This window comes from Papio anubis, chromosome 13, assembly GCF_008728515.1.
Source record: "Papio anubis isolate 15944 chromosome 13, Panubis1.0, whole genome shotgun sequence".
Taxonomy (NCBI): Eukaryota; Metazoa; Chordata; class Mammalia; order Primates; family Cercopithecidae; genus Papio; species Papio anubis.
Window position 1 is genome coordinate 65726700 of NC_044988.1, and position 15728 is coordinate 65742427.

The window sequence follows — 15728 nt, forward strand, 5'->3', positions numbered from 1 at the left end:
AACTCTGTGGCTCAGACATCTATGCTTTAACCAGTCTTCCAGGTGCTTCTAATGCTTATAGGGTTTTATTAAGATGAAATGGGGGAAAAGTGAGAAAAACAGATGCCTTACAGAGTTGGGGTTATTACTTACTGGCAAGGAAAGGAGGACAGAAGGGTGAAGCTGGGCACCAGAAATAAGCGTTTTTTTCTTTTCTTTTTAAAATTAAGATACAATTCACATACCATCAAATTGACCCTTTAAATTATACAATTATTGGTTTTTAGAATATTCACAAAATTGTGCAGCTATCACCACTGTCTAATTCTAGGACATTTTTGTCATCTTAAAAAGACATCTCTTACCCATTAGCAGTCAGTTCTCATTTCCCTTCTTCACTGCCTTCACAACCACTAATCAATTTTCTATCTATCTCTATACATTTGCCTGTTCTGGACATTTCCTGTAAATGGAGTCTGACATTTATGTGAAATCATGTAGCCTTTTGTGTCTGGCTTCTTTCACTTAGCATAATGCTTTCAAGGTTTATCCATGCTGTACCATGCATCAGGACCTCATTCCTTTTTGTGGCAGAAATCGACTTCTTCTACTTCAAACTTTTGCCACACGCAAATTTGGTCACACAACTGAGCTCACACTACCTCAGAAAAAGAGATGTTTCTTGGGCACATTTCCATAGAACTTTATAGTTTTCAAAGCATTGTCACAGCATAATGCAATGTAAGCCTTACACCAACCCTGATGGATAGCTGGGCAGGGATCATTATCATTGTTTTTACAGATGAGAAAACAAGCTGGAGAGGGGAGTGTTCTGTGCTAATCCAGTCCACTACTGTGCCTGTTCATTGAAGTGCGAGTAGGAATTTGATGGGTGTGCAGGCAGGGGATATGGACTAGGCAAAGGAACAGTATCTGCAGAGACATGAGGGCATGAGAAACCAAGGCCTTTCGGGGAAACAACAGGTAATACAGTTCTGCAGAGTGTTGTGTGAGGGAGATGAAGTTGTCAGGTAGGCAGGGCCAGATCACAAAGGGCTTTGGCTGCCATCCCAAGGCCAGGGGGGAGGCAGTGGGATGGAATGGCTGAGTCCAGCTTCAGAGACAAGCAAGCTAATCTGATTTTTAATTCCCGTTCTGTCACTTCTTTGCTGTGTGCTCTTAGCCAGGTTACTTAACTTCTTTATGCCTCAGTTTCCTTTTTTTGTAAATGAGAATTATTAAAAGCATTAAATAAGATAACCTGTGTACATTGCTTAGCCTAGTGCCTGGCACATAGTAAGTGGTAATGTTGTTGGCATAGTTGTGCTATTGATATTACTATAATTCTTGAGCTCAGACTTTATCCTATAGATGAAGAGGAACCACTGGAGGATTTTGAAAATAAAAGTGATGTGATTAGACTTACATTTTATATCACTCTGGCAGTCACATGGAGGACAGATTGATGAAGAGTAAGGAGACTGGCTGGGGGTTATTGTAGTACTTCAGATAGAATGAAAGTTTGAACTCAGGCAGTAGCACTGAGAAAGGAGAGGAGGTGACAGATTAAAATAATTGGGACCAAGATCAACAGAATTTGGTGACTGAATCCATGTGGAGCACAAAACAGGAAAAGAGTCAAGCATGATTCCCCAGTATTTATTTATTTATTTATTTATTTATTTATTTAGAAACAGGGTCTTACTCTGTCACCCAAGCTGGAGTGCAGTGGCACGATCATGGCTCACTGCAGCCTCAACCTCCTGGGCCCAGGTGATTCTCCTACCTCAGTCTCCCGATTAGCTGGGATTACAGGTGTGCACCACCACGTTCAGCTAACTTTTTTTATTTTCAGTACAGACAGGATTTCACTATGTTGCCCAGGCTGGTCTCAAACTCCTGGGCTGAAACAATCCTCCCTGCTCAGCCTCTCAAAGTGCTTGGATTATAGGCATGAGCCACCGTGCCCAGCCGAGATGTCTTTCAAGAACAGTGTCTCAAGTAGCACTTATAAAACTTTTACATCTCCCAGAGAGAAAGATAATGAACTTGAGTCAATACCTGAATAATATGCTGCAAAATATATGAACATAATCTTTTTCAAATGATCATTCTCTTTTCCTTTTTAAACACAGGTTTTAAGGATGATTCTTTAATCTTTGCAGTTTAAAAATTTGAGTTGATATGTGAAGAGTCTTCCTTGAGGCATATCTGAGAGTTGTATTTTGTGCTCTTTATTTTTGAAACATATTTTTCAGCTTAATAAATTTGCCTTTCATTATTTCTTTGATTACAATTTTGTGTGTTCCTTTTCCATGTTCTCTGCTGGCCCTATTATTTGTAAGTTGAAATCCTCAATCTGGTTCTATGCCTGACAGTTTTTCTTGAAGTGCTATCTAGTTTTATTTACAATTTCAATTTAGTGCAAGTGATTTTGGGCACTTCAGTTTCTCTTTTATCTTTTGCTGCCTCCACTGATGTTTTCATTTCTCAATAGCTTGTGCTAGTTTCCTGAAGTCTTTTATTATCACCTTTTTGTATCCCTTTTAATTGTCTGTTTGCATTTAAAATAGCTATCACCTTGACATATTTAGTCTTCTTCTCCATTTACAAAATATTTTGAGAGAGTTTGCCTTTTTATATTCACATTGTTCCAGGCAACCAGAATTGTGTTCAGTTTGAGGGTTCATGCCTTTTAAGGTATTTTTCCAAGTTGATGTGTGCTCTAAAAAGATCTTGTATTACAAGGAACTGTTGAAGGAGCTGAGGATGTTTAATTTGGGACAAAGGAGACTGAAAGGCTGAAAGATTTCTATGTTCAAATCCAGAAAGGGAGCTGATTTATTTGGGGCAGTGGTGGTAGGAGTGGCCAGAGGGCAGCACTGGTGTGGAAGACTAAAGCTGTAGATGAATGGAATTCAGCTTTATGTAAAGAAACTTTCTAACAATAAGATGGGTTCAACAGGGAGTGACAGAACATAAGAGGCCAGATAACTTCTTGGCAGTGGGACTGTAGAGAAGATTCAAACGTTTTGGATGATATGGACATTTACTTCCTTCCATTAGCCCAGCTATCCAGAGGCTAACATTAAAACCATTAGCAGGTCATTCTCTTGACTTTAAACTCTCCTGCTCAGACCTTGCTGAGTCATGGAGCACTTTTAATGGCTTGGTTGATGTAGGCATTTGTTTAGTCTTTGGGGATCCCTGGATGAAGGTACCTGCCTACCCACAGTCCAGATATATAACACAAATTAATTCTCTTAATTAGAACCATGTATGTTTATAGAAACCAATTGGCTAAATTGTATTTGGCAGCAGTTACTTAAAAAGTAACCACTGTAGTTTGAAGACTTTCAAAAGGAATGGAAAGGCTCGATGGCCTTCAGTCCAATGGATATGTTTGAGATCCCTGACAACTCTGCAATCATGTGGAAACTATAAGAACGTAGAGGTCAGACATCGCGCTTCTTCCAGTGCTGTGCTTACTTCAGGATTTCCAACTACTCTGGGTAATGTGGGGCTTTGAATTTTGAGACAGACTGCAACAGAGACCATCTTGCCTGGCTCTTAGATCTAGTGGAGACCTCAGATTGCATGAATGGAAGGAACTGTAGGAGTCATCTGCTCCATGTATTCCATGGATTTGTCCCTCTACGCCATCCTTTTGTCCCTTCTGCTATATTCATGCAGTTTATGCAGCCTCCCCTGGAATACCTTCAGTGTCCGAGATCTTAACAATTCTTGAGGACACTCATTCCATGCTTGGATCTACCAGGAACATGAATTTCTTGCCTTAGTCTGAGCTGGAGTCCCCCGCACTGTGGCATTTCCCCATTAATCCTGTCTCTAAATTCCAGAATCATGTAGAATATGTGTCTTCCACATGGTGGCCCTTGGGCTCTTTGTGAACCATGATCATGTGGGCCACCTCCAAGTTTTTATTTAATAAACATTCTTTGATTTTTCAATGTGTTTTCATATGACTTGCTTTTAAATCTCCTTTCCTAGACCCCATAGGAAAGCGTGATGCTCAGACGTAAGACAGACCAAGTTAATATCAATATCCCAGAATTTCCAATGGACTTGATCCTAGAGGGGCCCTGACTGGGGCAGTTGATATTTGAAAACAATATCCCATGGGTTTTGCTAGACATTTATTCTTCCGTCTTCTGTGTTTAGTCTCTGTTTTGTCAGGACACTATAACCTACATTCTTGATCCTCCATGGTAAGTCTCAAAGAAATATGATGTTATTTTGTATCCTTGGCAAAGGAACTTTAAATAATCCTTATTATATGAAAGAGCTTTTACAAATTGGCTACAAGAAGGCAAACATTCCAGCAGAAAAATAAGGAAAAATCAGAAACAGTAAAGTAATAAGAAATGAACACAAATGGTCAGGAGCACATGAAAAATGTTGAGCTGTGCTAGTAATCAAATAACTTCCAATCACAGCTGTACATAGTTCTGATCTGGAAAGATATACAGGATATATTTGCAAGTTAAAAAATACAAAGTACAGACTACTGAGTATAATACTCTATTTTTGTAGAAAAGATGTGTTAATATACATAATATAGGTCTCTATTAATTCAGGACAAAGATAGTATGAATACATACCAAATTGTTAACTGTGTTAACCTCTAGGGGAATGGGTTGGATACTTGAAGTAGGATGCTTATTTTGTATAATTTTCAATGTGATGGATTTATGTGTGATATTTAATTTTTAAAATATTTTCCTATATATATAGGAAATATATTTTTATATGGGAAACATATATATAAGTATATACATTTCCTATATACAAATATATATTTAATTATATATAAATATATATTTAAACCAATAATTGAACGTTACTTTCAATCTCATTAGCAAATATTTTAAAAAATGACAATGTCTAGTTTTTATAAGAATATAGAGGGTAATTTACTTTTGTCTTCTATGTTTTCAAAATATAAATGTTTAAGTAAATAATTTCCATCCTACTGGCAAAATTTTTTTAAGGGATAGTATTCAAAAGGTCTGTCCTGGCAGGAGTGCAAATTGGTAACTTCTTGGAGGCAATTCAACAATATACATCCAAATTCTTAAAAGTGAACATATGTTTGTGTCCAGTAATTTCACTTCTAGGAATTTATCCCCCCAAAAATATCTGGGAAGTAGTAGCCATTTGCCATGAATAAGGATTTTTATTGTAAAGCTTTCATAATAGTGAAAAATTGGAAATAACATAAATGTCCAATGATAGATTTATTTAAAAAATTATGATATGGTCAGAGAAAATAATACCATATAACCATTTTAAATGATGGTGTAAATGCTTAAATATTAACATGGAATGATGTTTATGAAATCATAAGTGGGAAGATATAATATATCATTTTAATTAAGAAACATATATACAAGTGTAAGCATGAAAAACGAAAAATTAACTTACTAATTGGGAGGTAGTGATTGTAGCTAATTGTAAGTGATTTTATTTTCATTATATTTTTCTGTGTATATTACCAGAAGCATATATTACTTCAGTTTTTAAAACTAAGTTAAGGCCGGGCGCGGTGGCTCAAGCCTGTAATCCCAGCACTTTGGGAGGCCGAGACGGGCGGATCACGAGGTCAGGAGATCGAGACCATCCTGGCTAACACGGTGAAACCCCGTCTCTACTAAAAAATACAAAAAAACTAGCCGGGCGAGGTGGCGGGCGCCTGTAGTCCCAGCTACTCGGGAGGCTGAGGCAGGAGAATGGCGTAAACCCGAGAGGCGGAGCTTGCAGTGAGCTGAGATCCGGCCACTGCACTCCAGCCTGGGCAACACAGCGGGACTCCGTCTCAAAAAAAAAAAAAACTAAGTTAAAAATTATTAAAAATCATTTAATAAAATAGTATTAAGGGTTTATAATAGATATCAGCATTTCCTGCCCCACTCCTCCTCATCCTTTAATTTCTGTTCTTAGAAGCTCTTTCAACTCTTCTAGTCATTTCCTCTGGTATTTTCCTGCATATTTCTAAGAAATATCTTGCATTCTTATTTTCCAATTTATTAATTTTGGACATTATCTAATTATTATGATAAATGAGGATTTAGCTCTTAGGCTACTACACTTGCTTCCCTTCACCATATCATTCCAGTGTCATTACATCACTGTTCTTGAGAAACAATTTTTCAGTGTTTACATTATCATGACAATGTAAATATTGTTAATTGCTGAGCCAAGCAGTGAACTATAATTTTATTTTCTTATACAACTTTTTATTTTCCTTGGATTTCATAATTCCCTCTGTTTTTGATCGGCTTAGTTTTTCATGTGCTTATTGCTAATTCTCCCATACGCCCCAACAGCCTCTCAGTGAAATTTTCTACACAAACACATCAGACAACTTATCCATTTCTATTTATTTTCCCTAAGACCTCTGTCTTCACGCATCTCAGTAGTTGCTCTCTGGGTCTTTTATACAGGTGTTACCTTAATGCATCCCTTCACGGTCATCCGGGATGCTTCTTTTGCCTCTTATCTATGTTCCATCCCTAATATCCTGGATCTCATTTCTTTTTTCCTTACTTCCTTGTTTTGCAGAAGCACATCCTGTGTCAGCGTCCTGAGAAAGGATGTATGAAAGGTAAAATTTTAGAGACCTGAACATCTAAAAATGTCTTTTGTACTTGATTGGTAGTTTGACAGGGTATCGAATTCTAGATTGAGAATGCTTTTCCCTCAAAAATGTGAGAACTCCAATGGCTCCCAGCTTCCATTGTTATTACTGAGAAGTTTAGTGCCATTTTTAATCTCAATTGTTTGTATGTGATCTTTTTTTTTCTCTCTCTGGAAGTTTAGAAGATATTTTCTGTTTCTAGTTTCTGAAATTTTACAATGTTGTTACTTGATGTGGGTCTTTTTTCATTCTCTAGGGTGGGCAATTAGTATATATTCTTAATCTGAAAATTTAAGTTCTTCGAGAAATTTTTATCAAATTATTTGGCAGTTTCCTTACCTCCATTTCCTTTATTTTCTACTTCTGGAACTTTATTAGATGAATATTACACTTCCTGGACAGATACTATACATTTATTGTCTTTTATGTTTTCTCTGTCTTTGGCTTTGGTTTCTCTTCCTGCAGTCTTTCATTGACTATATTTTTCTGTTTTTATTAATAATTGAATGTTTTATTCTAGCTGTCTTATTTTTAATTTCCAAGTGTTCATTCTTATTCTCTGATAGTTTATTTTAAAAAAATCGTCTTCTTGTTTCATGAATATAATACTTTATCTTTTTGAAGATTTAAGTTATAGATTGATTTTTTTTCCATCTGTTTTCTACATTGTCTCTGTTTCTTCTGAATTTTTCTGTTTGATTTGGTCTGTTTTTTATAATGCATGCTTTCCTTAAATGCTTATTCATAAGTAAGAGTAAAGCAGTAAAACAAATAATTGGAAACTTTGTATGATGGGTCTGGCTCACTGATTAATACATTTCAATGCAAGATGATCTGGCAGCAAGTTACCTTTTCCCTGCAGGGATCCTGAAAATGTCAGTATCTGAAGGTCTTTTCTCTGGTGCTATTCAGTCCTCCAGAGAAGGATTCTTTAATCTTTTGCTTGGGACATGTCTTAGTCTGTTTTGTGTTGCTATATAATATCACGGACTGGGTAATTTATAAAGAAAAGAAATTTATTTCTGACAGTTCTGGAGGCTGGAAAGTCTAATATTGAGGTGCTGGCATCTGGTAAGGGCCTTCTTACTGTATCATCCCATGGAAGAAGGTGGAAGGGCAAAAGAGCACACAAGAGAGCGTGGAAAGAGGCCAAAGTTATCCTTTTATCAGGAACTCACTCCCACAGTAATGGCATTAATCCATTCATGAGGACACAGCCTTCATGACCCTGTTGCAATGGAAATTAAGTTTTCAACACATAAACTTCAGGGACACGTTCAAACCATAGAAGGATATAAAGTACTCGCTGACAGTATTCAGAGAACTGGGCACAGGAAGGGGCTAGAGGTCTTGTCATTCAGTTAGAATAGTTTTACTTACTTCTTCTATTTTCATTCCTATACCGTCTATTGTGCCTAGTCTCCCCAAGCTTCTCTTGTTCATTTTCTCCAAAAAATAAGCCTCTTGTCTTCAGCAGGATGGGAAAGAGATAGTTGTCTAGGTGGGTATTTCCATATTTTCAGCCTTATGCTCATCCTTGCTTTCTCCTGTACTTACTGCCCCTAATTCCTGAGCCATTGGGCAAATCAGCACTTCTTCCCCCCCGCTCCCCTCCCCTCCCCTCCCCTCCCTTTTCCTTTCCTTCCCTTCCCTTTTCTCTTTCTTGAGATAGGGTCTCACTCTGTTGCCCAGGCTGGAGTGCAGTGGTATGATCTCAGCTTACTGCAACCTCCACCTCCCAGACTCAAACAATCGTTCCACCTCAGTCTCCCAAGTAGCTAGGACTACAGGTGTGCGCCACCATGCCTGGCTAATTTTTGTATTTTTGGTAGAGATGGGGTTTCATCATGTCACCCAGGCTGGTCTTGAACTTCTGGACTCAAGCAATCTTCCCCCTCAGCCTCCCGAAGTGCTGGGATTATAGGCCTGAGCCACCATGCCCAGCCACCAGCTCATTTTTCATCAGAATCCCCCTCTGAGGGAACATAGCTTTCTGTTTTCTTTGTTTTGAAAACTGAAGAGTTTTACTTACTCCTTCTATTTCAGATGCCTCTCTTCCAAACATTATCGACATCTGTCATCTATTGTTGTCTTCTCTTCTGTATTCATTATCCTATCGGTTTATATGTTTTTTATTTCTTTACTGTGATTTATAAGATTTAGGAAGAAGAAATTAAGACCTTGTCTCAATTCACAGTGTTTAATCAGAAATCTACTTTCTGTTATTCTTTTTATATTTTTTAAAAAGTGAGATGCCTAGAACTGAAGACAGTGTTCGGGTCTCATGTCCCCATTGTAGAGTAAAGCTAGACTGACTATCATTGATCTAAATGGAATTTGTTTTTGGTTACAGCCTATGTTCATGTTAGCCTTTTTACCCACTAATTTGTATTTGGCTTCCATATGCCTGAAAAGTGTGTCTCTAGGTTTTCAAAGTGATCAGTTAGGGTGTTTTCATTCTTGTAACCTGGTTAGTTCTCTTTCCTTGTATCCCTGGTATAGATCCCATGATTCCTCTGTTGATTGCTGTTGGGTTCTCTGTGCTAATATTTTATGTGGTGTATTTACTTTTATTTTCATAAGGGAGATTGTATTTTTATATTATTATATTGGTTTTGTCAGAATTTGTATCAATGTTATACTGGTACCTTAAAAAGATGTAGGAATCTTTTCAGCAAAAGCCAAAATTGACAAATGGGATCTAATTAAACTAAAGAACTTCTGCACAGCAAAAGAAACTACCATCAGAGTGAACAGGCAACCTACAGAATGGGAGAAAATTTTTGCAATCTACTCATCTGACAAAGGGCTAATATCCAGAACCTACAAAGAACTCAAACAAATTTACAAGAAAAAAACAAACAACACCATCAAAAAGTGGGCAAAGGATATGAACAGACATTTCTCAAAAGAAGACATTCATACAGCCAACAGACACATGAAAAAATGCTCATCATCACTGGCCATCAGAGAAATGCAAATCAAAACCACAATGAGATACCATCTCACACCAGTTAGAATGGCGATCATTAAAAAGTCAGGAAACAACAGGTGCTGGAGAGGATGTGGAGAAATAGGAACACTTTTACACTGTTGGTGGGATTGTAAACTAGTTCAACCATTATGGAAAACAGTATGGCGATTCCTCAAGGATCTAGAACTAGATGTACCATATGACCCAGCCATCCCATTACTGGGTATATACCCAAAGGATTATAAATTATGCTGCTATAAAGACACATGCACGCGTATGTTTATTGCAGCACTATTCACAATAGCAAAGACTTGGAATCAACCCAAATGTCCATCAGTGACAGATTGGATTAAGAAAATGTGGCACATATACACCATGGAATACTATGCAGCCATAAAAAAGGATGAGTTTGTGTCCTTTGTAGGGACATGGACGCAGCTGGAAACCATCATTCTTAGCAAACTATCACAAGAACAGAAAACCAAACACCGCATGTTCTCACTCATAGGTGGGAACTGAACAATGAGATCACTTGGACTCAGGAAGGGGAACATCACACACCGGGGCCTATCATGGGGAGGGGGGAGGGGGGAGGGATTGCATTGGGAGTTATACCTGATGTAAATGACGAGTTGATGGGTGCAGCACACCAACATGGCACAAGTATACATATGTAACAAACCTGCACGTTATGCACATGTACCCTACAACTTAAAGTATAATAATAATAAATAAATTAAAAAAAAAAAAAGATGTAGGAATCTTACCTTTTTATGCTCTAGAGCAGGGTTCTCCAACCCCCGGGCCGTGGACCAGTACTGGTCTGCAGCCTGTTAGGAACCAGGACCCACAGCAGGAGTGAGCATTACCGCCTGAGCTCTGCCTTCTGTCAGATCAGCAGCTCATTTGATTCTCATAGGAGCCCGAACCCTATTGTGAAATGCACATGGGAAGGATCTAGGTTGCACGCTCCTTATGAGAATCTGATGCCTGATAATCTGGGATGATGTCAGTTTCATCCCATCCCCCCACTGTCTGGGGAAAAATTGTCTTCTGCAAAACTGATCCCTGATGCCAAAAAGGTTGGAGACTGCTGCTCTAGAGCAGATGAAATGGCATTGGGGGAAAATTAGTAAAGCTGGCTAAATACAACATGGTGTCCTAGATTGGATCATGGTACAGAAAAAGCACATTAGTGAAAAACTGGTAAAATTTGAACGTAGCCTGTAGTTCAGTTAATAATATTGTCCGAATGTTAATTTCTTAATTTTTACAAAGGTACAATAATTATGTAAGATGTTAATATTAGGGAAAGCTGAATGAAGGGATATGGGAACCCTGTATTATCTTTGTAACCTTTTTATACATCTAAAAGTGTTCCAAGATAATTTGTTTAAAAGAATAAGACAGGCTGGGTGCGGTGGCTCATGCCTGTAATCCCAGCACTTTGGGAGACCGAGGAGGGCAGATCACTTCAGGTCAGAAGTTCAAGACTAGCCTGGCCAACATGGTGAAACCCCATCTCTACTAAAAATACAAAAATTAGCCAGGTGCAGAGGCATGTGCCTGTAGTCCCAGCTACTCGGGAGGCTGAGGCAGGAGAATTGCTTGAACTTGGGAGGCAGAGGCTGCAGTGAGCTGAAATTGCACCACTGCACTCCAGCCTGGGTGACAGAGCGAGACTCCATCTCAAAAAAAAAAAAAAAAAAAAAGAAAGAAAGAAAGAAAGAAAAGAAACTCTGGAAGGACAAATGGAGAACAAGAGCAGTGATTACGTATGGGCATGGGAACTGGGTGGGTGGGAGCAAGGAAGGGTATAAGACAGACTTTTCACTGTCTACATATTTTTTATTGTGATAAGAACACTTAACTTGAGATCTACCCTCTTAAATTTTTAAGCACACAATACAGTAACTGTATATCTTTTTTATAAGCTAGTGTTGAATTATGTAAGTGAAATACTTATTCAAAAATTAAATATAAAAGATTGAACAAAAGCAGCAGCGCTCAGAGGAATCTGCACAACGTGATGAAGAATGCTTCCATGTCCATGGGGTTCCTGATGCAGGCAAAACTGAACCGCATTGTCCAGGGTTGCACACATAGTTGGGAGAGGGAAGGACAGTGTCACATGGTAAGGCATATTTCTTCCTATGGGTCACAGTCACAAAGTTTGAGAAATGTTATCTATTTTACTCTCTCATCCTTATGTTTAACTGTTTAAGACACAAACCCAGTCTGTTTGCTGCAAGATTGAGAGTTGCTCAAGTTGTTCACTCTGTGGACACTGAGCACCTGTTTATGTTGATTTTAGACAAAAGGAGAACGCTAGTTATTTTATCAGTGTGTCTTACAATGGGCAAATAAAGGAAGCATCATCCTGATTTATCAAAATCCTCTTTATAATATTTTGGTTAGCACCTTAAGAACACTCTTCTTCCTTTTAGGTAAATGGAAGAGCTGGAGACCAGTTTATTCCAGACACGGAAAGCACATAGAATAGAACAAATGGTGGCAAGATGGCTTCGGCGCTCCCGGGACAGCTCGGCCCGGTAAGGCTCCTGGGTTTGCAGAGATTTCTATCTATAAAGGTTTGGAGTCTCAGGGGGAGGAGCTTGTGCCGGTCCTGGCCGCACCTTGGGATTGCTGTCTCCGGCTTGCTTTGTTCTTACACCATATGGTGGGAGCAGTGTAAACAAGTCAGCAATTTTGCTGGTGTGCTTTTCCCTGTACCCTACCCCGAACATGTACCTGCACACACACAGACATACTTACTGCAACTCTCATACACATTTACAACATTTACAAACATACTCATACACAGACATACACACAGAAATACACTCATACATACTCGTACACACATGCATATACACTCTGGAGCACACACTCACACATACACTCTTTTGATCTCTCTGTCTCTCTCTCTCACACACACACACACACACACACACACCTCTTGTCTTAGTACTTGACATGAAAGTCAGGCAATCTGCTGTTTATATTCTTTCCGTGTCTTCATTTCCAGTGGCTGTTCCTTCCTTGCAGTCCCTATGTCATTCTAAAGAAAATAAAATGAAATCAAATACAGATCTGATTTGTCTGCTACAGGAGAACTTTCAGATATGTTCTGTTTCCAAGCGTTCATTTTTGCTTGGATTTCCCATCTGGCTCTGCCACAGAGATGAAATATCACGTGTCAGGTGTTTCTGAGACACACATTCTTCCAAAGGAACTGGAAACAGCTGTTCTGCTGCTGAGAAATAAACTTTGCTCAGGGCTCCACTGCCTTGTGGCCAAGTTCTGTGATCCTCACTCACCGAGGTCAGATAAAATGGGGCTGGTAGAATTAGCTTCATTTTACAGATGAAACACCTCAGGCTCAAAGAGTGACTTGTTTAGGACCACTCTTACCCCATGCTCAGAAAGCTTGGATGGGTCCCCATTTAGGAGGAAGCTTAAACACTTTTGGTCTGACATTTGAAGCCGCAATCCTTTCCAGCTATTTGTCTTCTGCTTCCTTCACAGTGTGCTCCAGCTAAAGGGAACATTTATTGTTCTACTCCAAGCACCCTGTCTTCTCTTTCACCCCTTGGACCTGGGCTCCTGGGCCAGATCCCTTCCTCCCATCTCCGTGTGGCCAGAACCCCCCACAGCTGAAGGCCTGGCCGAAGTGCTGGGTCTTCCATGAAGTGTTCCTCAGTCTAGAGTCAGGATGAATTTCTCCATGGGACCCCATAGTGTTTTATTTGTAGCATTGGCATTGTGTTCCCCCTGGTGCCTTCAACTTATTGGAGCCCATTCATTTCCTTTCTAGACCTGCCTTCTGTGAGGTCAGGGAAGGACTGGCCTCATCTCTATAGCCCAAAAGTGATTGTCTTGCATGAGTGTTGTAGGTGGTCAGGTAGTGCTTGATGAATGAATGGAAAAGCTGCTAAGCACATTGTTTCCCACAGTGGGGTCTGCAAAACCTAGTGCTGTGTGATGCTGCTCCATTAGAAGAGATTCTGTGGCCATATATGTTTGAGAAATGATGCATCTTATATCCTACTTCTGCCTCCCCTGACTTGGTGATTTATTATACACATTATGCACATAATACAGATTAAAGGCTCTGAGAAGTCCTGCAGAAAAAGAGACCTGTTTAACTTGATGTTGCCTAGATATTTGACCTGGGAACTCTCTTAACATCTTGCCTTCTCACAGACTGTAAATGAAAGGTGACAACCATCACCCCTATCTAATTTTAGGACATTTTCAATACTATAAAAAGAAACCCTGTGCCCCTTAGCAGTCACTTCCTATTCTCCCCTCTGCCAGTCCCAGGTAACCACTAATTTACTTTCTTTTATTCTTTTTTGAGACAGTCTCACTCTGTTGCCCAGGGTGGAGTGCAGTGGTGCAATCTCAGCTCACTACAGCCTCTGCCTCCCAGGTTCAAGCAATTCTCGTGTCTCAGCCTCCCACATAGCTGGTACTGCAGGCACGTGCCACCATGCTACTTTCTATCTCTATAGATTTGCCTATCTTGGATATTTCACATAAATGGAATTATACAGTATGTGTTCTTTTGTGACTTGCTTCTTTCGCTTAGCATAAAATATTATTTTACTTAGCATAATGTGTTCTTCTTTTGCTTATCTTATTTTGCTTATCATAATGACATAGATCAGTATGACATGTCATAGTGTGAATTGGTATTTCATTCTGTTTTATTGTCAAATAATATTCCATTATGGAATATTTTCTTTGTTCATTTCATCAGTTGATTTAACATAAACATTTGGGTTGATATATAAAGCCAAATAAGAATAGATAGATAGATAGATAGATAGATAGATAGATAGATAGATAGACATGTATGTGATATGAGCATTTGAGTTGTTTCCACTTTTGGACAATTATGAATAATGCTGCCGTGAACATTTGTGTAAAAGTTTTTGTTTGAACATATATTTTCAGTTCTCCTGAGTATATACTTAGAAGTGGAATAGTTGGGCCACATAACAACTATGTGTTTAGTCTTTTGAGGAACTGCTAGACTGTTTCCCAGAGTGGCCATACAATTCTACATTTCCACCAGCGGTATATGAGAGTTCCAGTGCCTCTACATCTTTGTCAACACTTGCTGTTGTCTCTTTTATTGTAGCCATCCTAGTGGGTGTGGAGTGGTGTCCCATTGGGGTTTTTGTCTGCATTTCCCTGGTGGTTAATGATATTAAACATCTTCCCTTGTGTCTAGGGAGTTTTGCTTTCCAAGTGCCTGAGAAAGAGAAAAACAAAGAGAGAAAGTTTCCTGTCAGTGCCCACGGAAGACATAATTTCCATGTTTCTAGGATAAATCATTTGTAGCCTTGCATGAATTTTTTCTCATCTCTAATCCTTGGTGTCCTTAGATTACTAGAAAATGATCAATAACTGAAAAAACTGAGCATGGGGTAAATAATTTCATTTCCTAGGGATAGACTAAATGGTACCACCTACCACCTTGTTGCCTAGTCAAGAAACCTGAGCATCATCCTGACTCCTTGAATCCCCTGCCCCCACCCCATCAGCAGCTCCTGTCAGTTTGCCTTCAGAACTGTCCACCTCTCTGTCCCTGGGAGCCCTGCAAGGATCACTCACTTGCTTTTTCCCTGTTCCAGCTGATTCTCTAGTCTGCAGCTATAGTGGACTTTTCAAAATGTAAAATGTTCCTGTCCCATGCTAGCTCCCAGCTCTACCCCACCCTACCCCACCCCGAACCATTCGGTGGCTCACCTACCATTTTGCCATAACCTACAAGTCTCTTCACAGTCTGTCCCCAGCCCAACTGTCCAGCCTCACCTTGCTCCTCTTCCTTCCTTGCTCACCATTCTCCATTGTTTTGCTTTTTTAAAAGTATCTAGAACTCATCGAGGTCTTTCCTATCTCAGGGATTTTGCACTTGCTGTTCAGTTGGCCTGGAAAGTTCTTTTACTTCCCCTTTTTATGGCAGATCCTTCTTCATCAGGTTAAATTTAAACATCACCTTCTTTAAGAGGCCTTTCCTGACCACCCAAAGCACAGGGAGTCCATTCTCTTGCTTGTTTCCTCCAGGGTACTTACCTGCTCATCACACTTTATAATTATGTATAT

General features: G+C 39.3%; 1 protein-coding gene across 2 annotated transcripts in view; it reads left to right on the forward strand.

The window, feature by feature from the left end:
- Positions 1–15728, forward strand: part of FRMPD1 (FERM and PDZ domain containing 1) — a 100267-nt gene that overhangs the window by 33730 nt on the left and 50809 nt on the right. Inside the window, exon 2 of one of the 2 annotated variants that reach the window (XM_021927370.2) lies at positions 12059–12163. In XM_021927370.2, the coding sequence (XP_021783062.2) occupies positions 12063–12163 (101 nt within the window). In that variant the 5' untranslated portion in view covers positions 12059–12062. Of the gene's footprint in view, positions 1–11366; positions 12164–15728 lie in introns of those variants that run through there. The other variant, XM_009188479.4, reaches the window with a different exon arrangement.